This window comes from Phodopus roborovskii, unplaced genomic scaffold (genome assembly GCF_943737965.1).
Source record: "Phodopus roborovskii unplaced genomic scaffold, PHOROB, whole genome shotgun sequence".
Taxonomy (NCBI): Eukaryota; Metazoa; Chordata; class Mammalia; order Rodentia; family Cricetidae; genus Phodopus; species Phodopus roborovskii.
The window spans coordinates 18,465,393-18,487,535 of NW_026126563.1; the positions used below are offsets into that span (position 1 = coordinate 18,465,393).

Consider the following 22,143-nt stretch of genomic DNA (forward strand, 5'->3'; position numbering starts at 1 on the left):
CAAGGCAGACAGAGCTGGAAGTGGCCCCAGATCTGGATAGTGATCACTCTGCTTCTTGTCCATATCTTCATGCAATAATCTTGAGCGTCAAATGGGTGTAAAAAGAGCTGAGCTGGGAACGTCATCCTGTCTGACTAGACATTCCCATCATGATGCCTAGCACCGAACCACCATCTTGTTGTCTCCCAAGGTATGTCAGCGGCCATGCAACCTCTAGATGTCCTAGGTTGTAGAGTCCTCCGGCCATTCTCCAGCTTCCGGATATTCTTGCTTGGTGGCATCAGAGCTCATGTGGCCACATTCATCTTCTCTGTTGTTTCTGGTCTTCCTCCATATGAAGCCGAACTTAAACAGGTCTCTTCTGTAACTCTCACATGAACTTTGCACTGTTTGCATCTACAGACAGCAGTAATATTTAAATTGAGTTCAGTTTTCTAACAGGTTCCTTATTGTTTGCTTTTGCATACTTGTCCTGCAGTCTTTTAAGACAGACCATTGTCTCTGCTTGATTTCCTGGGTGCTTCTGAAAAAAATCACAGTGCATGATTTAGGTGGGTCTGTTGCTGGGCTATGATTTCATGTGTCCAGTCTCTGTTCCTCCCCTGTCCAACTTTAAGGATATCTGAGGCTTTATATGATATTCCACAAGAAGCACAGACTCTTCTGTATCTTCTAGGATTAGGCTCAACTGGTTGTTACATTTGGTGTTTGGGCGTCAGATGGCAATTTTCAGAGTCCATTTGAAAAAAAAGATATGTCACTTTCACAACAGTGACTGATGCTGAGGAACAGGGGTATCTGAGAGTTCATGTTCCTGTGAATTCCTCAGACATTATAAGTGTTTTGAATGTCAATTAGTGTAAATTCTGTAGAACTCTCCTTAAATACTTCAGTAATGTTTCCTTAGCACACTGAATTTACAATGTACTTTTGAGGCATGTTTTTAAACTGTTCAGGCAGGTTTCCTGGGTCATCTGTGAGGAAAAAAAGGCATAAGTAACCTTGTTTGCACTGTCAAATTAGACACAGATTCACAGTGTGGTGAATATTCCAAAGTAACACATACACAGGGAAACTTTCCACAAAGGAGATCCTCTTGTCATCTCCAGATCTGGATGACAATTGGACAGGGGTGGTCTTCAGATGCATGCACAAAGAGAAGCCATTTCCTTGCTCTCCAAAGTATGTCCTATGTGTGGAGCCCCTGAGATCCTCAAGAGATCAGGAAATTACCTGATAGTTTTCAACACTGGCACCAGTGTTGAGTGTGCAGATCCTCTGAGGGTCAGGAATCCCCTGGGTATGTGCTTCAGGATATGGACAGGCACCTACAAGAGAAGGAATATTATAGACCAATATAAACTGGTTGAGTGTTAGACTATCCCTAAACAAAGAACAGTGGTCTTAGCAGGTTTACATTTAGTGTAATTCAGGGACTAAAGAGGCAGGTATACTGCCAATTGTCTTCCCAGGCCAAGATCATTAGGTTCTCTTCAGGGATGTCTGACCTTAGGGAATAATTTCCCATGGTAGCCCAGGAAAAGCATTTCTCCAGCAACATGTCTAAACATAGGCACTCTGCTTCCTGTACCCCATCTCAAGTCCTCTTGTTTACATTACATGAAATACATACTTGGTGAAAGTGAGCTTCCACAAAAGATCCTGCCCAAAAGACTCTGCAAATATTAGGAGAGAAAAGTTAGTTAATAGAGATCTGGAATTTGCATATGGGACTCCATGTGACCTACATTAACAAACTGGTCATGTTGGCACTGTCAATATGCCAGTGGGTACAATTTAAGCAGTGTCCCAACCAAACACATTATGTCCAAAAGAGCATCTCAAGGACTCATCTCTGTCCTGTGTGAGGAGGATATATGTGGACAGCTTTGCCAAGTTGTTTCTAAAGTCCTGCTATAAGTAGCTGCTACTGATTGCACCTGCTCCTGCACCTGTTCCATCCAGTAGAAAGACAGTGAAGGGGGAAGGTGCTGGTAGTGGGGAGCCTCAGCTGACTTCTGTTCCCTAAGAAGAAAGGGCTAAAGGCAGGAAGGTAGCTTTCATAGCAGGGATACACAAATTTCCATCAACCCAAGGAAATGTTATTAGTAAACAGAAATTAACATCACGTCTGTTCATACTGATATTTGCCTTCTTAAGCAGCAGCACCTGTGTCGGGAGCCAGTGATATTCTTAGGTTATCTGTCCTAGGTTAGACTGACCTGGCAAAGCACCCACATTTCCCTTTCCCAGGTCCTGGCTTAAATAAAGTACATCAGGACAGAAACTAGCCTTCGGGATGGAAAGCAGCTATACCCACAAAAACAAGAAGCTCAGTAGCTCTAGGCTGGGTCCACACTAGTGCTTGTGGTTCATCAGCTCAGGAGAGAGAAAGTAACTGGCCAGACTCGGAGAGATGTCCTCCATTCAGGTATAAGATCTTTACCCTTTTTACACAAACTGTTCCTTCATAATGATTATAGGACACAAGGTCAGAGGAGAAGGACACTCTACTTGCCACAAGTTATGACAAGATCCCTCTGGATGTGTGTGTGTGTGTTGTCTTTCCTTATGCCTTTGTCCCTCTGTGTCATGAGCTCAGTGAAAAATGTACTTGGGATTGAAAAAGGTAGATTTAGCAGTGTCATGCTTATTTGTCTGTAGACTTATGCACGGATAGACCAGATCACAGAAACATCTCTCATACAACAGGACTATATTGGTGGTCTTAGTGCTGCTTTTAGCCATACGAAGCCAGCAGATGAGCCCTAGTGTCAGCCCCTTCTAAGTGGCCATTATTCATTGCAGAGACCACTGATCTGCCTGGAGTGTGTCCATGGCATCCACAACAACAAGATTAACACAAGGACACCCAAGTAGACATCTTAGCAGAATGCACGGACTTTATGGTCACAAGGAACTGTCTAGATCTGACTTCCTCTCATATGGGATCTAAATCAAAATTAGATCCTTGACTGTTAACTAAGTCATGTGTCTATTGTGCTCCAAGACAGGGAAGCATTACCCACCTTCCAAAGTGGAGCAATATCTCTGCATTCATTCCAGAGTGGTACCCATTTCCTTCCAGCAAACTATCACCTTCCTGTTTGGAAACAATTATTCTTCTGACAAAGGCCCCACAGAAAGGGCCACTAGACCTATAGCTAGACTGACCTAGCAGCATACAGTAGGACTGTGACTCTTGTGAGGAGAGGGGCAAAAGGTTACTGACAAGATGCAAACACGACAATAAGGAAGGTAGGTAGAGAGAGAAGGAACACCACCTTTCCCCAGTGTGACAAAACATCTCTCTTGGACCTGATCGTGTAGGGGAAGAAAGACAAATGGGTATTAATACCCATAAAGACTGGTCCATTGGGTCTTCTAATTCATGGGCACTTTGGTGTTGAATTTTGGCACAAGGCTTAAGTCTGAGAAGGATGCTATAGAAGGCCATCCATGGGACCTAGCCTTGTTAACCAACTTTTTCTATGGAGAATCCTGTGGCAGATGATGGCTTACCTCCTCCTCCTTCTGAACTTCTCTCCTGGGTTAGTGGTCCCACTACCATCTGGACTTCCTGCAGGGCTCCCACTTTGACAGTCTCAGTCACATCAGGAAAATTCCTACCCCATGTCTCAACCTTCTTAGAGACTTATCAATTCAGAAGGCAATGATGTATTCAAGACACAGTCTTAAGAACTTTCAAATATATACTTCAGATTTTTAACTCTTATATACTTCTGGGTCATCAATTTTTAAGTGGTTCCTTCCCTCACATTCTTTTTTTCTTCACCAAAATCCTTTCATCCTTTCCTCTTTTAAATAACTAATTCTGGAAACCTAGGCAATATCTGCTTCTCATCCACCACTGTCTACCTTCAGCTCAATCATTTCATGCTAATGGTAGTAGTGATGCTATAGGACTGCTCCATTACAAATACGATTTGCTAATTTTCATATTCACAGTTATCATGCAATGACTTCAGAGGACATTAGAAAATATATAGATTAAGTAAAACAGGAGTGCATCTTTGGAACCCCATGTATCTGTGTGTGTGCGACTGCACCACTCTCCACTTCCACTGGTTCACTCTGAGAAACATGGCTTCTCTTTGAGGCTGGCATGCAGCAGCATAAGAGTCTCAGACAACTTCCAATTCTCTTTTTAACCCTCTTCCATCCTCGGGACAGATGGTTGGCAGAGGCTGCAGTTATGACTTCAGGAGGAACATCCTCAAAGCTGTTCTTAGATATTTCCTGAAGTGAAGGTTTCTGGAATTCAGATATGCCTTCAGGATGGTCATCATCAATGCTATTCTTGGATGTTTCCTGAAGGGAAGTTCTCTGGACATCAGTTAAGTCCTCACTTGGGACATCTTCACAGATGTACTTTGATGTTGTCTGAAGATAATAGTTCTGTATTTCAGGAATGGCTTCAAGAGGAACATTGGTAAAGGTCTTCTTCAATGTTTGCTGAAGAGAAGATCTCTGTATTTCAGGTATGCCTTCAGGAGAAATAACATCATAGCTGTTCTTTGATGTTGCCTGAAGGAAAGATTTCTGGACTTCAGGAATACCTTCAGAAGGGACATCATCAGCAGTGTGTTTGGATGTTACCCAAAGAGAAGATCTCTGGATGTCATAAGTAGCTTTGGGATTCACACTGTGAGGTACCTCGCTATAACTGCTTATAGAGTGTGTACTCTCAGTGTATGAGCTATTGTCTGAGGTGTTCACAACCTGGGATGGTTCAGAAGACACACACATTGGAGAAGAAATGCTCTCAGAGGACAGGGATATTGAGGATGACCAATTGCATGTCATGCTATCCATTGCCAAAATTCTGCTCTTGCTATAAGTAATCTGCTGAGCAAATTTGGGGGCTGTGGATAGATGTTTGTTTTCCTTCTGCTGTGAGCACAAGGTGGCCGGCATGCTCATGCTTCTCATCCTCTTCTTCCTTGATACCTTCTCATCGTGTACCTGGTGTTCTTCCTGCAAGGTGGGAAGGACAAGCTCACTCAGTCCCCTCTGAGAATGAAAGTTAGCAGCAGCACTTGAGGGAGTCATATCAACATGGGCCTGCAAGAACTTTGCAGCATATTTCGAGTGGTCCCTGGGTGACTTGTGGTTTAAGATTAGATATGTGGCCATGATATGATTGAACTTTTTCTCCTGTAGAGAAGAACTAATGTCCTTGGGGTCATAGCCCATACTCCACATAGCCACCACAATGCTGGGATTTAGTTTGTTACACAGTGAATCTAATGAAGGTGTGATTTGCAAAAATTCTTCCTCGGACATCAACCACTGATGTTGCCTAATGTCACTTATCGTGGGCCTCTGCTCAGGCTGCACAGTGAGCAATTGCACTATGATGTTTTGTAGCTTTTCAGAAAGTGTGTAAGGGAGGTGGTACTTGGGATCTAGCATCTCCTCCTTCATTTCTGAGTAGGTGTTTGCTTTGAATGGAAAGGATGCCGTCACCATTGCATATAAAACCACTCCCATGCTCCAGATGTCCACAGCCCTTGCATCATATTCTGTGTCACAGAATAGTTCAGGGGCACAATATTCAAGGGTACCACAGAATCCCTTGGTGCCCTGGCCAGGAGTGACTTGGGCGGCTAGGCCAAAGTCGCAAAGCTTGATGTTCCCTTTGCCATCCATCAGGATATTGTCTAACTTGATGTCTCTGTGTGCAATGCCGTTCATATGGCAGTAGTCAACTGCACACACTACCTGTGCAAAAATGTGCTGGGCCGTGTCCTCCTGCAGACGGCCCACCCTCTCAACATGGCTCACCAGATCTCCTCCAGCAACATGTTCCATCACCATATAGGTGTATTCTTTGGTGTTGATGAGATGGAACAACTGGGTAATATTTGGGTGGTTCAAAGTTTTCATGATGTCCATTTCAGTTTTTACGCTGGAGTCATTTTTTGTTCCCATTTTCAGGACTTTGATAGCCACTTGCACCTCTGTGTGAAGGTGGTAAGCTAGCTTCACCTCAGCAAAGGCCCCTTTGCCAAGGGAGTTGAGCATGACATAGTGGTCTGTCAGTGTCTCCTCTTCAGAGGCGCTTGCCTTCAAGTCCAGTTCCATAGTCACCTGCTCACTGGTCTTGTTAGTGAGAGTCTTGATAGTGTCCATGATGACACCAACTTAAAAAAAAAAAAACAGATTAAGAACAAAGAGAGGTAGATCTTTTGGATAGTTTATTCCTTTCAGTCTACATGGAGAAGAGTGACAGATGTGAGAAAACTTACCATGAATATCTGGGTCTCAGAAAAATAAGAATAAAGTAAATTTAAAAAAATGGAAAACAAACTAAAAATGAGAACTGAATGTAAAGAAATAGATAATAGTGACCATTGCACAGGCATAGATACTTAATTGTTAGAAAGGGTAAATAAAACAGATACAAGCTTACCAAAATCAAATTCGGTAGGAGAAAACACAGTTTATATCTATAGCCAATCTATGGTGTTCTTACAGCAAAAATGACTGGAATATAAAAAATCATTTGGAAGAATTTATTTTGGCAACTAACTGTTGGTTGCATTTTGATATGGAGATGGTATCACATCTATTCTGTAAATATTTTTGAAGATAAAAATGAATGTATTAATAAATCTATGCAAACCAACTCACTCCATAACCAATCTTGGGAATAAATTTTTCTTCTTTGTTCACTACTAAGTTCTCAGTAACCTAAACAATGGAAAGCCTATAACCATAAACATTTGAAATACTTTCTTAATGAAAGTATAGAGTACAAATAGTGACAGAGAATCAACATATCAGAAGAAATAACTAAATCTGAAGGAATAGAAAGAATCTTGATACACAATTTAACAGATGCTCTCCTGTGCTGAGGGAAAGAGGTTTTTATTTTTTGTTTGTTTTGTTTTTTAAGAAAAATATTTCCATTACCAAATTCTAATGTAATTCTTTAATAGCCATCAAATTTACCTCTTTGTCCTGTTCCCAAATGGTATATTTTACTCTGACACAATTTGGTGAATATGATGATATCACATTTGTCAACACCACACTGAAAATTGGTGTTTCAATACTGTAGAAAAATCATTCTCTATTAGTTAATAATAGTCATTTGCTATCATGAAAACTCAATTCATGAAACATTTCTCAGAAATCCATAATATCTATGATATATTTTCAACCATATATTTATTTACAACTTATTCTCAATTTTTTTTTTGAGACAGGGTTTCTCTGTATTGCTTTGGATCCTGTCCTGGAACTAGATCTGTAGACCAGGCTGGCCTTGAACTCAGAGATCTGCCTGCATCTGCCTCCCTAGTGCTGGGTTTAAAGGCATGCACCACCAATGCCTGTCTTGAAAATTTTTATTCTTTCAATGATTTAGATAATTTCATACATGATTATTCAATTTAAAATTTTTATACTACTTCTCATTCATGTTCAGATCTGACAAATTTTCCTTGAGGGAGAATTACAGCTATGATGTTTTCCAATAACATTGTAAGTATGAAAAATGATAATGTCCCAAGGTTTCTGTGTTCCCTATAATATTTAGAGCAATATAATTAAAGGCTATCTAAGAGGTCAATGATGTCAACACATTTCTCTTTCAAATTGCATAAACTTCCTAGTATTTTTAATTCTATTTTCATATATTATACCCTGACCACATTTTTCTCTCTTTGCCCTACATCAGTTATCACCTTATCTTCACCAGATTTACCTTCTGACCATATCCCCCCAGAAAAGGTCTGGCTTCCCAGGAACATCAACTAAATATGTCATAATATACTACCATAAGTCTAGGTAATGCAAGAGAAGGAAAAGAGTAGCATAAGCAAGTCAAAGAGTCCACCCAACTCCACCTATCTCCAACTATTAGGAATTCCACAACAATGTCAGGATACTTAGCAATAACATACATACATACATACATATATATATATATATATATACATGTATATATATATATATATGAATGAGAGAGGGGGGAGGGCCTTTGGAAGACTCTCTACAAGCTCCCTGATCTCTGTGAGCTCCTATAAATACTACCAATTTCTTTGTGGAAAATGATCTTATGCTGTCACTGACCCCTCTGTTTACCATGATTTTTCTTTGTAAATATTTTTAAAATGTATACTGTCATAAATTGGAAAGCTGGAACAAATGGCAAATTTCTAAATCTGTGATGTCTACCAAAACTGAAAACACAGAATATAAAAAGCATAGCAGATCAATAATGAGGAATGTAGTTCAATATTCATTGAAATAAAAATGTCAAGAAAAAATTTTGATTCAGTGACATGATCAGGTTCTATCTTACTGATTAGCTGAACATGGGACCCATGCAAACCACCAAAGCTCACATATAATGCTAAGACTATTTTTGGTATGCAACCCTATTGTTATGTCTTACTGCTGAAAACAATAGCCATGTATGTCAGCCAACATTGAAAAGTTGAGCTGGTGCATACTGAGAAGGTCCACCACTACTGAATGACAAATACAGTAAAGGAATGTACTCTGCATTCTACTGAAGGAGAAAGACAATCATCAATATCACCCCACTACAAACCCTAGGAAAACAGAGACACATTTGCAAAATAGACTCATGTAATAGTAGCATAAATACTACTATTATTGATTGGTTTTAAGACCCACTCCAGGAGATGGTATCCATAACTGACACTTCTAAAGTGGCCAAGAATCTGAGTAGATAGGTCATGGGCCTATGGGAAAACCTGACATTATTGTCGTGATAAAGGGACACAGTGATAAAATGACTCTTGTTGACATACTTCTAGACTGAGAGATTAATTTTTCAAACAGCCCACACCAGTGAAACTCTTTCTTGTAGGATATAGAACTAACACAGAGACTCACAAAAACAAAGAGAGAGTGTGAGACTTTATAATACTTAGTTCTGAATGGAATGGCTTCAAGAAAATCTTCCCTCAAGGATCAGGGAGCTCTTTGGAAGTGGAATCTGAATGAGCCTAGGAGCCATATGTAACAGATGATTCCAAGGAAGCAATTAATTCCAGATACAACAGGATTGATGTACACAGGAACTCACATAGACTGTAGCAATACACACAAGTACACTAAGTTTCAAGTCAGATGAGGGTTCTACCTGAAAACAGGAAGGGGAAACAGGGTTCAATATCTAAGCAAGGACAAATGATTAATTGTTTCCTGATAGCAATGGAAGAGTAAGTCTCCTCCAATGAATTCTCACTGGGTATCTTAACTAATCCTCTTGGTAGGACCCATGTGAGGGAATTGTTGGCAAACACATAAATCAGCTCAATAGAAATGTGGTAGAATTTGGAGCTCATTTTCCTTTGGGGGACATTTTCTAGGAATTGAGTTCTAGTTTTGATTTTTTAATTTTTACTAGAAAGAGAGAACGACCATGAGAATAGATGAGTAGGGAAGTAAGGAGGTTATGGGAGTAATTGGACATGGGGGAAAATGATGACAATAATTGTACTAAAGAGTATCCCTCCTAGAGAATGGCCTCCCAAAGCCCATTCATAAACTAGGGATAATAACTAGTTTCACTAACAGCAGCACCATAGACTGCCCAGCCATTCTCACTGACACCCATGTACAGGGTGCCTGGTTCGGTCTTAGGCAGACACCTATCCTTTTGTTGGAAGCTTTTACTCTAGGGAAGAGGCTACTAAGCAGGACTGATAGCCAGCTTGTATTTGTATTGGGACTAATGACTCTAAAGGAGAGGGTATTAGCAGGGGATGAATCATACTATATGTTGGGATTTGGTTGTGCAGGAGAAAATACCTGACAGAAACAGACACAGCAATTTATTGTGTGAGGGTTTTGCTTACAGAAAGAGAGTAAGCTAGTAGAACCTGCACTGCAATAGGGTAGGGCTTTGGTTGAATGGAAGGATATCTAGCAGTAAATAATTGACAATTCATTCTCAAGAGAGTGTTTATATATGTGGAGATACAGAGAGAAATAGGGAGAGAGAGAGAGAGAGAGAGAGAGAGAGAGAGAGAGAGAGAGATGGAGAGAGAGAGATGGAGAGTGAGAGAGAACATTCATGGATATTTATACCTAGCAGGACCAGAAAACTAGCCGTGTGTGTCTGTCTGTCTGTCTGTGTGTGTGTGTGTGTGTGTGTGTGTGTGTGTGTTGCTATAGAAGAGGGGATTCAGAGCATTACCTGCCTCTAAACACTGCATGGAGAATTTATGGATGCAAGGCTAAGGACACCTTAAAGGACATGGCAATTAGCCCTGGAAAGAGGGCTTTAGAAGGAAGGGAATTGAAAAGTTATCAGGACGTGCTAACAGAATCTGCTTGTGTGTATAGGGGAGTTCTTTGACTATTGGTGAAGGGAAACCTACTGGACCCAATACCTAGCTTTCTCTCTCTTGCCCTCAGGCTCTTTTGTTTCTACCTCCTCTCCATCTCTCCTTCTCTCTCATTCTCCCTCTCCTGTGAGTTTATGTGTGTACAATTTGGCTATTCGGGATTTAGATCACACAGGCCCTGACATCTAGTTTTGTGTGTGGATTTGGCAGTTGGCGATACTGTATCTGATATTTACCCATCTATATGTGTGTGAGGAATTGCAAGCAAAAGGGAAAAGTAAGGACCTGACATACAGCTTATAATCCTGTGTTGATGTGCAGGGACAGAGGTGGAACCTTTGCTTGTTCTGTTCCTTTTGTGCAGGGACATGTAAAAATGCATGCATCAGCCCACAATCATTCTCTTCCAGAGTTGTGAAAACAGATTTAGTTTCTGAAGGTCTGATACATTTTTGTACTATTTCTAGTCTGGCCTGAGTGAAAGGGTCATCAGGCAATATCTGTGCACTATAAGGTGATTGATGACTACCTTAAATGATATCATAGAGCCTTCATTCAGTAGCTGATGAAAGAAGAAGCAGAGATTCACAGCCAAGCACTGAGCCAAACTCTTGGAATCCAGTTGCAGAGAGGGAGAAGTGATGAGCAAAGAAATCAATACCATGCTTGGGAAACCCACAGAAACAGCTGACTTGAGCAAGTGGGAGTTAAAGGACCCAGAGTGACAGTTCAGGAGCCGGCATAGAACTGTACCAAGCAAGCTGAACATGGGTGTCAGTTGGTGGCCTTAAGCAGTCCATGGTACTTCTGGCAATTGAACCTTTACTCTAGTTATCCCTAGTGCAGTAATGAACATTGAGAGCCAATCCCTATGCAGGGATGCTCTCTCAGTCTAGATACTTAGGGTCTGACCTAGATCCTGACCCAAATGATGGTACAGACTTTGATGATCCCCCATGGGAAGATTTACCCTCTTTGGGGAAAAGATGTGGGTGGGATGAAAGATTGGGGGTGGGCATGGGAAGTTGGGAAGGAGACGGACCTGGGACTGGTATATAAAACAAGATTGTTTTTAATAAATAACAATTTATTTTAAAAAGATTTTCAATGATGACATGTTAAAAGGAATAAAAGACTGGTATGCATGTATTCATGAATGCATTCTACCTGTCTTTTAAAAGGTATTACACTAATATTTCTCTGACTTTCAATAAGAGAAGAGGCAAGAGAAAGTTCCCAACATGTTCTAAAAAGTCCATGAGAGACTTCTGCCAGACTGGTATTTGAGATTTCTTTCCTTGATCCCACATGGTGGAAACAGAATGCTGACCTCAGCCCACAAGTTATTTTCTGACCTCCAAAATTGTGGGTTGTGGCACAGACAAATAAATAACAAAGAGCAAAACAAAATAACCCTAAATGTAAAATAATCAGTCTATAAACCAACAAATGATGCACCAAAATATGACAATCTTTATAGAAATCACTTAAAGCTTTCAGCAAGTTCTCAGAACATAAAGGCCATGTTCATGCTCAAGATAAATTCATGACTGAAGAACAGAAGGGCAATACAAATATAAAAAACTAGCAGATAATAAATGTGAAGGAAAGGGCCCTAACAGAGTGGGCACATGCCTTTAATCCCAGCACTCAGGAGGCAGGGGAAGGCAGATCTTTGTGAATTCCTAGCCTGACTGGTCTACAGAGCAAGTTCCACAGGAAAACCTCCAAATCTCACAGACAAACCCTGTAATAAAACAAACAAACAAAAAACAAAACAAGAAATCTTATGAACATAATACCAGTTAAAAGCCTATAGCTCCAAAAAAAAAAAAAATGTAATTCAGTTCTTTTCCAGAAAACAATTGCAAATGAAGATGACTTTGTTATGTGACATGCCAGTCTCAAAATGTAAATTTTGAGGGATCATGCATGGCCTTGGTAATGAATGCCTTTATTCCCAGTACTTGGAATGCAGAAGCAGGCAGATCTCCATGGGTTTTAGGACAGCCTGTTCTACAGAGACAGTGTCAGAACAGGCTCCAAAGTTACACAAATAAGCCTGGTCTCAAAAACAAAAAATAAATAAATGAGGAAACATAAGATAGGTCACTGAGGACATAAGGAATAGAACCACAGTCTCCCTGGGATGGTCCACAATGTTTTGGGAAGGGATCTTGGTGTCTCAGCCACCACAGACTCTTTAGACAAAAGAGCAATGCACAGAGAACTGGATGGTTTAGAATCCAGGCTCAGGTTCTAGTAGTGAGTCAGCCAGTCCAATGGCCCATTCCACACTTCAAAGTGTTTTGGACAAAGAGAATTCTGGCTCCCATGAAAACAATATTGTCATGAAAGCAGCCAATGTGGCTATACCTGGTGTTATTGATCATAAAATCCTCTTCCAAATTTGTGGCCTCAAGCACCTTCAGTGCGCACTGCCTCTGGCACTGGTGTCAGCGAAGTGAACACTCTGCCTTCACTCGCAAGACTGGCACCAACTGTCTCTTGACCATCAACTCATGCTCTGTGTGCATCCAGATCTGTGCCCTGATTGGTGACAGGTATAGAACTGAGCCAATCAGATTGAGACACCTATAAGAACTCCTTCATTGTCAGGTTGAATTCATGTGACTTGTGTCAGTTCTATACTGATCTGGCACATGCCTGCCCACCTGGACTGCAGGTGGGGTCCCTGTGACAGCAGGCTTGTTGGCTTCTGTGACTTTTGTGCACATTCCATCCAGTATGCATCTCCCCACACTTCTTCCCTTTTGGGGTCTCATTTAACTCTGAAAATAGACTTAGTTTCTGGTGGTCCCATTTGTGTTCAGACTGCTTCTACTCCATCCTGAGTGCAACAGTCATTGGGCCGTATCTGCACTGGTGACTTGTAATAACCCATGAATGGAACATCAACAGGACATCAGATATTCTTTCCTTCAAAGTACTAAGAGAAACAAATCCCAGGCTCTCATGTCTCAAGACCCTCAAGTGCATGCTAACATTTCTCTTGGAGAACCCTCTGTATCTTAATAGCATATATAAGATGTGTGTTAAAAACTTTACTTTGTAAACTTGAAAGCTTCATCATCAACAAGTCATAGCTTATCATACCTTCACAAGTCACCAATGGCCAGAAACTGAAACAATACAAAACATATCCAAACCAAACCATTATTTTCCTCATCAAATTTCCCCTTCCTAGCACTGGTTTTGTGATGTGTCGTTCTAACCCAAAATTTGTATTTCTCTCTTGTAGCATCTTCCAAAAATTATTATTTGTATAAGTTTTCTTATGCTTTGGGAAAACACTTCCAATCACTTGAGCAAGCCTAGTTTCAGGTGGTCAGCACATGAGCCATCTTTGTTTGTGAACCACCTTTATGTGTAAATGAAGGAGGGAAAGATGATATTGATTGGGAAAAGAGATCCAGAATGTCAACATCTTCTGTTTCTGGCTCCCAATCTTAAGGTGTGAGTATAAAACATGAGAAAATGACAGAGTGGGCTTACCTAGCAGGATCTGACACCCACCCTTTTTTAAAAAATAATTTTATTTAAATTAAAGTCAATGCTATTTTTCAACCTAGTTCCCTTTCCCCGCTGTCCTCTCATTCCCCCTAATCTCTCCCCATCCCACCTCCCATTCACTCCTCCGGGAGGGTGAGGCCTCTCATGTGGGATCACCAAATTTGTCACCTCATTTGGGGCAGGATGCAACTTTTTCCCCATGTGTCTAGGCTGAGAGAGTATTCCTCTCTAGGGAATGGGCTCTCAAATCCATTAGTGCACTATGGATAAATGCTATTTCCACTGCTATTTGCCTATAGGATAGGGAGTACTTAGCAGGTGTTGAATCTGCTTTATGTGGAACTTTAGCTGTACAGAAGAAAATATATGGTGGAAATAGACACACCAATATATTGTGTGAGGGTTTTAGTTACAAAAGAGGAGTCAGGTAATAGGACCTACCTTTGGGTGCCAGATTGGGGCTTTGGTTGAATGGAAGGATATCTAGGAGTAAATAACTGAAAGAGCAACAGAGAAAGAAAGAGGGAAAGAGAGAGGAAAGAGAGGAGATGGGGAGAGAGGAGAGAGAGAGAGAGAGAGAGGAGAGAGAGAGAGAGACAGAGAGAGAGAGAGAGAGAGAAATATGTATTTACAGGTATTTTAGTTGTTAGGGTTAACCTCACACAACCTATAACCTCCCATGTGTGTATGTGTTATTGTTTGTCAGTGGCTATAGATGAGGGGATTCAGAGCAGTACTTGACACTAAAGACTGCATGGGGAATTTGTGGTTGTAAGGCTGGGAACATCTTAAAGGACATGACATCTTTTCCCTGGCAGAGTACTTTGGTTGCAAGTAAATGGGACATGTATCCAGACCTGTCATCACAATCTGGTGTGTGTATCGGAAAGGGGTTGCTGCTTCAACTTTGGGTGAGGGGAAAACCTCCTCAGGTCCTTCTGTTTCTATATCCTCTCCCTCTCTCTCCCCATCGATCCATATCTCCTGTGTGTTTATGTGTGTATAATTTGAGTATTCAGGATTTGGAACTCAGCAGGCCCTGGCATATAGAGAGGGGTGTGTGTGTGTGTGTGTGTGTGTGTGTGTGTGTGTGTGTGTGTGTGTAATTGTAGGGAGGCTACAACTTGCTGATACTTACGTGTGTGTGAGAATTTGAATGTGAATGGAAAAGGCAGGACCTGTGTTTCTGTGCAAGGACAGAGATGAAATCTTTATCTGTTCCAAGAAAATATACATTTCACCTCACTTCTCTTCCAGGATCCCATTTAGTTATGGAAATAGACTTGGTTTCTGAAGGTCTGATTTGGGTTTGCACTGTTTCTAGTTTGTCCTGAGTGAAAGGGTCATCGGGTAATATCTGTGCACTCTAATATTGATGAGTACATGAAATGCCATCACAGAGCTGTCATCCAGTGGTTAATGGAAGCAAAAGCAGAGATTCAAAGTGAAGCACTGGGTCAAACTCCTGGAATCCAGTTGTAGAGAGGGAGGAGTGATGAGCAAAGGGGTCATTTCTTATCTCCTCCGTAGAGCTGGCTATAATCCCACAGCTCCTCCAGGCCTTTGTGGCTTCTGTGACTCCATTCCTGACCTACTCTTGTGGATAAGACCCCTCTTAGAGCTTTGTTTTCTTCTATGCCTTCTGGCCTCTTGGAAAACCCTAGTGTCCACTTTCTTCTGCCTTAGCCATGCTAAGCCTGACCCTGTTGTGTTGGGTGACCAAGCTCTGAAAAGATTGGTTATTGTTCAGTGGTTCTCATTGAGGCCTGGGATGCCTTAGGAAGCAGCAGGCAACTTTTCCTTCTCATCCATGGGACAGTGTCATCCATTCCTCTTCCTTTGGATATTTCTTAAAAAACTTCCAGCCTCTACACCTGACACTTGAACTGAAGAGCCCTAGACTTACTTGCTTTTGCAATCAAATTTACCCTAAATAGCCCTCAGACAATCAGTCCAAATGACCACATAATGGAACCTGAGCTCCCAATATTTTAACTTACCTCTTGGTTGGTATCCAAAACACAGCCTTTAAATTGGTGAATCATGAAAAAAAAAATCCTCAGAGTCATCCAGGAAAAGTACGAAAACCCATTTCAATTCTTAGACTGCCTTGCAAAGTCCTTACAATAATTCCTTATTTTCTTTTTTTCCAAAAGTTACTCTTACATTAGGATCAAATTTAAATATTTTGAAAAGGGGCCTCTAACTCCCCAGGAAGAAGTCTTAGCTGTAGCCTTCAAGGTGTACCATGGGAGAGATGAAAAGGCCTCAAAATAAAAATAACTGATGATGGCTAAGGCCTCTCTGCTGACCAAAGCAAATGCTCAGACTCCTTGGTCTCCTAAAGCCCAAGAATGTCTGTGTCCTTGTTTCTAATGTGTTCTGGAGGATCACTGGATGCAGGTCTGTCAGAACCCTCAAGCCACCCATAACATGCCCAAGGTGCCGTCAAGAAGTATACTGGAGCGTTGAATGCTCCCATGTCCCTCATGGCATAAGAACATCAACCCCAGAACACCAACTTCCAACTTCCTTAGTCTGACCATGAATGACTTGAAGAGCCCATGCTCCCTTGGCATGACCAGCACCATCACCTACAAGGAGCCTCAAGTAGTTATCACAGTATCGAGGCTACTCATCTCCTTCCTAAATGACACTGGAGCCAATTTTTCAGATATGACACAGTTCTGGGGACCCACTACTCTTTGTTCCTATACTGTCAGAGTAGGAGCATGCCACATTAGGCTCACCACACCCCACCAATTAGCTGTATCTTTAAGGGCATCCTCCTTACCGATTGCTTCCTAGCTATATCAGCCTCTCCCATCCCATTGCTGGGAAGGGAACTTCTAGCCAAAGTGGGAGCCTCTATTTCTTTTGTTTGTTGCATGTGCATGACCCCAGACTCACCAGCCATTCCTGTCTCCTTCGCCAAACCAGATGATTTGACATACTCTTCCCTTACCCTCAGGCAGATCCTCAACTACTGGACACCCAACAGTATATAGCCAAATATCACATCCCTCTTATCATTTGACTACAAATCCGCCATATAACCAAGGCTCAACCCACTTTTACTGCAATGTCTAGGGGGACTTAAACCTCTCTGCTCTGACTTCCTATGAAAGAATAGCCAGGCTTTGTCCCCCTTTATTAAAACCTATTTACAGCCTACCTCTGAGGATCTATCCTATCTGAAATGATCACTGTTTCTTGTAATGTTTGTCAAACATCTATGCCTACCTCCGGGCATTAAAAACTCTCCCTTTCTCCACGCATCAAGCTCGGGGACCCGTCCTTGGACCAGACTGGCAGTTTGACTGAACTTATCTACCATGTCTACTTACACCTGGTTGTTGTTTCTTTTCCGTAAATTAGGGGTGGTAACTGGTGAAGAGCCCATGTCAGTTCCCATCACTGAATTTATATCACCACAGCATGACAAAAAGTAATTCAGGTCATACCCCTTCTGGCAGCCCTGGGCATAACTGCAGGTATAACCATACTGTTCCTGAAGCTTGGGCCATCAAAAGACACTTAGGTTGTGGAATCAGAGGCAGTGATTCTGGCCCTAATATTAGAGCCACAAGGTTAAAAAAGGACAAGTGAAAGAAACACAATTTGGCTTTGAAACAAGAGCCATACCTACCCCTTAACCTGTGCAGAAACCAACCAATTCCTGAGCAAAAGATCTAGCCAGTCTGAGCTCAGGGACTAAGATCTGACGAAATCACCCTGGAAAAACACCATCCAAAAGAAGCCCTATATAAGCCCCATGTCTGTTCAGCTCCTGCCTATTCTGGCTGCCTAGCTGTCCTCTACCACCCTGGCAAAGTACAGCCACTTTCCTGGATTCTTCCCTCCTAATACATCTCTTGAATGAGGTTTGGATTTGACCTTCCTTACCAGAATGGAGCAGAGGAGAGAAGTAACTTTTGTGGGAGCCAGAGCATAGCTGAACTAGCCTAGGGAGCCAAGCAGGATTGTAAGGGAGCCAAGCAGGGTGGTATCACTGTCCTGGGGAAACCTTTCCCTAGCCAAATAGAGTTGTTAAACTCTTGAGCACAAGAGCATCACTGTCCTGCCAGAGCAAAGCTGTTACATTAGAGTAGGTTTTCCCTTGGGCATGGCTGTAAACTGCCATGCTTACTGTGACCTGATTGCAAGAATACCTTTCCATCCCAGCTGTAACACTCAGTATTCTATGGCTCCTGTGTGGTAGGATCCCTGCCCATCCAATCTTAGACACTACAATGCTTACAATCTTTCCTTCGTTTATCCCACATGTTGGAAAAAGAGCACTGACCTGCACCCATGAGTGTTCCTCTGACTTGCCTAAGTGTCTTGTGGTCCAGACATATAAATAACAGGGAGAAAATAATAAATAGAACAAAATAATCCTAAATGTAAAGTAAACAGAAACCAAAATCAACAGGTTCAGCACCTAAATATGGCACTCCTAATTGAAATCACTTGAAAATTAAAGCAAGTTCAAAGAACATAAACAAAGCCATGATGATGTTCAAGATTAGTTCATGACTGCAATTCTAATATAAAAATTGGCAAATAAAATATATGGAAGAAAAGGGCCCTGGGAGTGGGGCCACATGTCTTTAATCCCAGCGCTCAGGGTGCAGAGGCAGGCAGACCACTGTGAGTACAAGGCCAGACTTGTCTACAGAGCAAGTTCCAAAGGAAAGACTCCAAAGTTTATAGAGAAACTGTCTCAAAAAAAAAAAAGTGAAGAACATACAAACTCCAAAAATATAATTCAACTATTTTTCAGAAAACAATTGCAAATTGAGATGACTTTCTTATGTGTGCCATGCCATTCTCAAAATGTAAATTTTGAGGGAACATGGATGGCCTTGGTAATAAATGCCTTTAATCTCAGTATTTGGACGGCAGAGGCAGGCAGATCTCTGTGGGTTTGAGGACTGTCTGATCTATACATACAGGAAGAGACAGGACAGACTCCAAAGCTACAGAAAGAAACCTGATCTCAAAACAAAACAAAACAAAACAAAAAAAATGAGGGAACATAAGATAGGTCACTGGGGACAATGTATAGAACAGCAGTCTCCCTGGGATGGTCCACGAAGTTCTGGGAAAGGGCCTGTGTGTCTCAGACACCTCAGACTATTTAGACAAAGTGTGTTGCGTAGAGAACTGGGTGGTTTAGAATCCAGTCTCGGGTTCCTGATGAGTCACCCAGTAGGAACAAGGTCCAGTGGTCCGTTCCACACTCCAAAGTGTTTTAGACAAAGAGAGAGAGCATTCTGGGTCCCATAAAAACAAAATAGTCATGGAAGACAGCAGCCAATGTGGCTGTACCTGGTGTTACTTGAGTTGATCGTAAAATTTTCTTCCAAATTCGAGCTTGAAGCACCGTCTCTGCTCACTGTCTCTGGCACTGGTGTCAGCGAAGTGAACGCTCTGCCTTCACTCGCAAGACTGGCACCAACTGTCTCTTGACCATTCAACTCGTTCTGTTTGTGCATGCTGATCTGTGACCTGATTGGTGACAGGTATAGAACTGAGCCAATCATATTGAGGCAACAATCAGGACTACCTCATTGGTCAGTTTGAAGTCACGCGATTAGTGTCAGCTCTATAATGACCTGGCATGTGCCTGCCCACCTGGACTGCAGGTGGGGTTCCTGTGAGAGCAGGCTTAGAGCAGAAGGCTTTGCTGGTTCTGTGACTTTTGTGCATGGACTGCCCAGCAACCAGTATGCATCTCCCCACACTTCCTCCCTTCCAGGGTCTCAATTAAATCTTGAAAAGAGACTTGGTGTTTGAAGGCCCCTTTTGTGTTTGGACTGTTTCTACTCTGTCCTGAGTGCAATGGTCATCAAGCAGTGTCTGTGCACTGGCGACTTGTAATCGTCTATAAATGGAACATCAACAGTACCTCAGAAAATTCTGCCTTCAAAGGACTAATTGTCAGAAACAAAAAGCCAGGCTCTCATGTCTCAAGACCCTCATTTTCAAACTGACCTTTCCCTTAGAGTCCCCTCTGAATCTTAATACCAATGCCTAGTTTTCTGTTAAAAACTTTACTCTGCAAACTTGAAAGTTGCAACATCAATTAGTGAAGGCTTATCAAACCTACACTGGTCATCAATAGCCAGAAATTAAAACAATAGAAAACATAAACAAACCAAACAATTATTTTCCTCATCAACATTCCCTTTCCTTGCACTGCTTTTGTGATGTACCATTCTAATCCAAATTTTTCTATTTCTTAGTTGTAGCCACGAACAAAATTAATTCTATTTCTATGTGTTCTCATACTTTAGGAAAACACTGTAAATCCCTTGGTGAACTAGTCCTCAAATTCCTTGATACAGTTTTTGTATTTCCTCACTCTTCCTGCCCATCCTGTATCTAGTTGTTTGAAGACCAATTGTTTTTTATATTTTTTTTTGAGAAATTCACACATGTAGAATGCATTTGAGTATCTCTTGCCAACTTCCCTCCCCCTTGTGTCTCAGCTTATCCCATGTAACCCCCCACACATACATATGACTTCTTTAATGATTTACATGCAAGTATATGTATGGGTCGTTCATCTGTATACACATGTGTATTTCTAACTCATTAAGAATATTTAGCTCTGTCCAACTGTCCTTGGTTCTAGCAGGGACCATGGAGGACTGTACAAATTCTGTGGGAGCTTGTCCCTGGAGGAGACTCTTTTTTTCTCTCTCTCATCAGATGCTGATCACCAGTCACTCTACTTCTATAGGTGTCCCATGTTGAATTGTCCCTGTCCATATTTGCATGTTATCTGATTTTGTCATGTTTGTCTTGTGTATGAAGACACATTATTGAGAGGTACAACTTCCTGTCCCATAAATGACACAATTGCAGAATCATCACTCTGGATTTAGGACAGCATAGTCACTTCTCTGTATTTTGATGAGTTGTCAGTCTTTATAATAGTCTCATATTTAAAAAAGGAGTTGCTTTGAGGAAGGTCAATTGCTATATGTCTCTGTGGGAACAAGAATATGCATTTTGAATGTATAGTTACATATTGCATTAGTTTAGGAAAATGGAAGTATTACTTCTTTTCTATTCTCTGGTTGATGATGTCTCTTTGCAAGGTTAGCTCTCTAGGTTTATAGTAACATTCATGTATTCACTTAGACAGGTAATGGTTTGTCCAAGGTAAAAATGCCACTAATGCATCATTGCAGTTACCTTGTGTGTCCACTAATTATTGCACAAAGGGAACAAAAGTGGTTACTGGGGAGACAGGAGAGGAGGCCACTAGAGTGAGTTGAGAACGCCGTGTGGCCATAGTATCAGAGCATGGATTTCCTTCTTAGAATATCTGTATAGAGTAGAGCATGTACTAGATATTTCTTTTCAATATTTCCTCCTTGTGTGCTTTTTTATGATAAACATATGTGTAGCTGGTTTAGAAAACTGTAAATGCCCTAAATTACTCACAAAACTATGCTAAGAATATGCTGAGTTACTCAAACATAATTCTAAAGCATAGTTAAGTAGCACAAATATCCCTGCCACTCTTTAAAAAATTGGGATTTCTTTCCAAATAACCTTTTTATTTTCTGAATTATTTGTTTTCTTTAAATGCTTACAAGTTTAGTATTAAAGGTAAAATACTTTGTTTAATTCTAAATTTAGGAAGCTGGGAGACCTACTTACTCTATATTCCCTTACCCTTTATACTATCAGTTGCTTTAAAAAAATAAAAATTAAAAAAATCAAACAAGTAAAAAAAGTAATTCTCTCCTCCCCATTCCCTGTCTCTCCATCCCTCCTTCATTCTTCTTAGTGGAACTGGGAGCTGCTGCATGTCACTTATTTAAGACACCCTTTTCCCCAAACAATTTTACTTTCAAATGTTCATCGTAATGTGTTGCTGGTGAGTATCCAGGCCTCTGGATTCTGGTACACCGTCAATACTGGAATCTCACCAATACCTCTCCTGTTTATCCTGCTGTTACCATGAGTTCTGGAGGTACCTAGGCAAGGAACCTGCAGAAACAGTCCTTCCACTTCCTCTAGCAGATCATAGATGGAGTAGATGTTAGAGAGTTTCAACTCAAAGCCCTGGATGTGGTTTTGCATGGTAGATGAGAGGTCAATCAGGGTCACAGGTACCACCCCCACATAGGGTGATGGGCAGAGCCAGCTCTTCCACTCATGTTATGAAGGAAGGGGCCAGATTTACAAGTCTGGGGGAGGGCACTTCTCCTAAGATATCCAGTGCCAAACT

The 22,143-nt window shown here is 41.4% G+C and overlaps 1 protein-coding gene across 1 annotated transcript; it reads right to left on the reverse strand.

Moving 5' to 3' along the window:
- Positions 1-222: 222 nt before the first annotated feature.
- LOC127234967 (sperm motility kinase X-like) lies at positions 223-6,156 on the reverse strand. The gene is made up of 3 exons (XM_051202050.1): positions 4,071-6,156; positions 1,234-1,328; positions 223-396 (listed from the first exon to the last, which is right to left on the reverse strand). Exons 1-3 carry the CDS (start codon positions 6,154-6,156, stop codon positions 223-225), a joined length of 2,355 nt encoding a protein of 784 aa, XP_051058007.1.
- Between the last annotated feature and the right edge of the window lie 15,987 nt (positions 6,157-22,143).

What these genes read in the sequence shown, in the direction of transcription:
- LOC127234967 (XM_051202050.1), bottom strand. Translation starts at nt 6,156, where the DNA reads ATGGACACTATCAAGACTCTCACTAACAAGACCAGTGAGCAGGTGACT. An exon ending in ACCAGTGGAAGTGGAGAGTG is followed by an intron (nt 1,329 to 4,070) that starts GTGCAGTCGCAC and finishes CTTCTCTTGTAG; the next exon opens with GTGCCTGTCCATATCCTGAA. An exon ending in CCAGTGTTGAAAACTATCAG is followed by an intron (nt 397 to 1,233) that starts GTAATTTCCTGA and finishes TGCTGTCTGTAG; the next exon opens with ATGCAAACAGTGCAAAGTTC.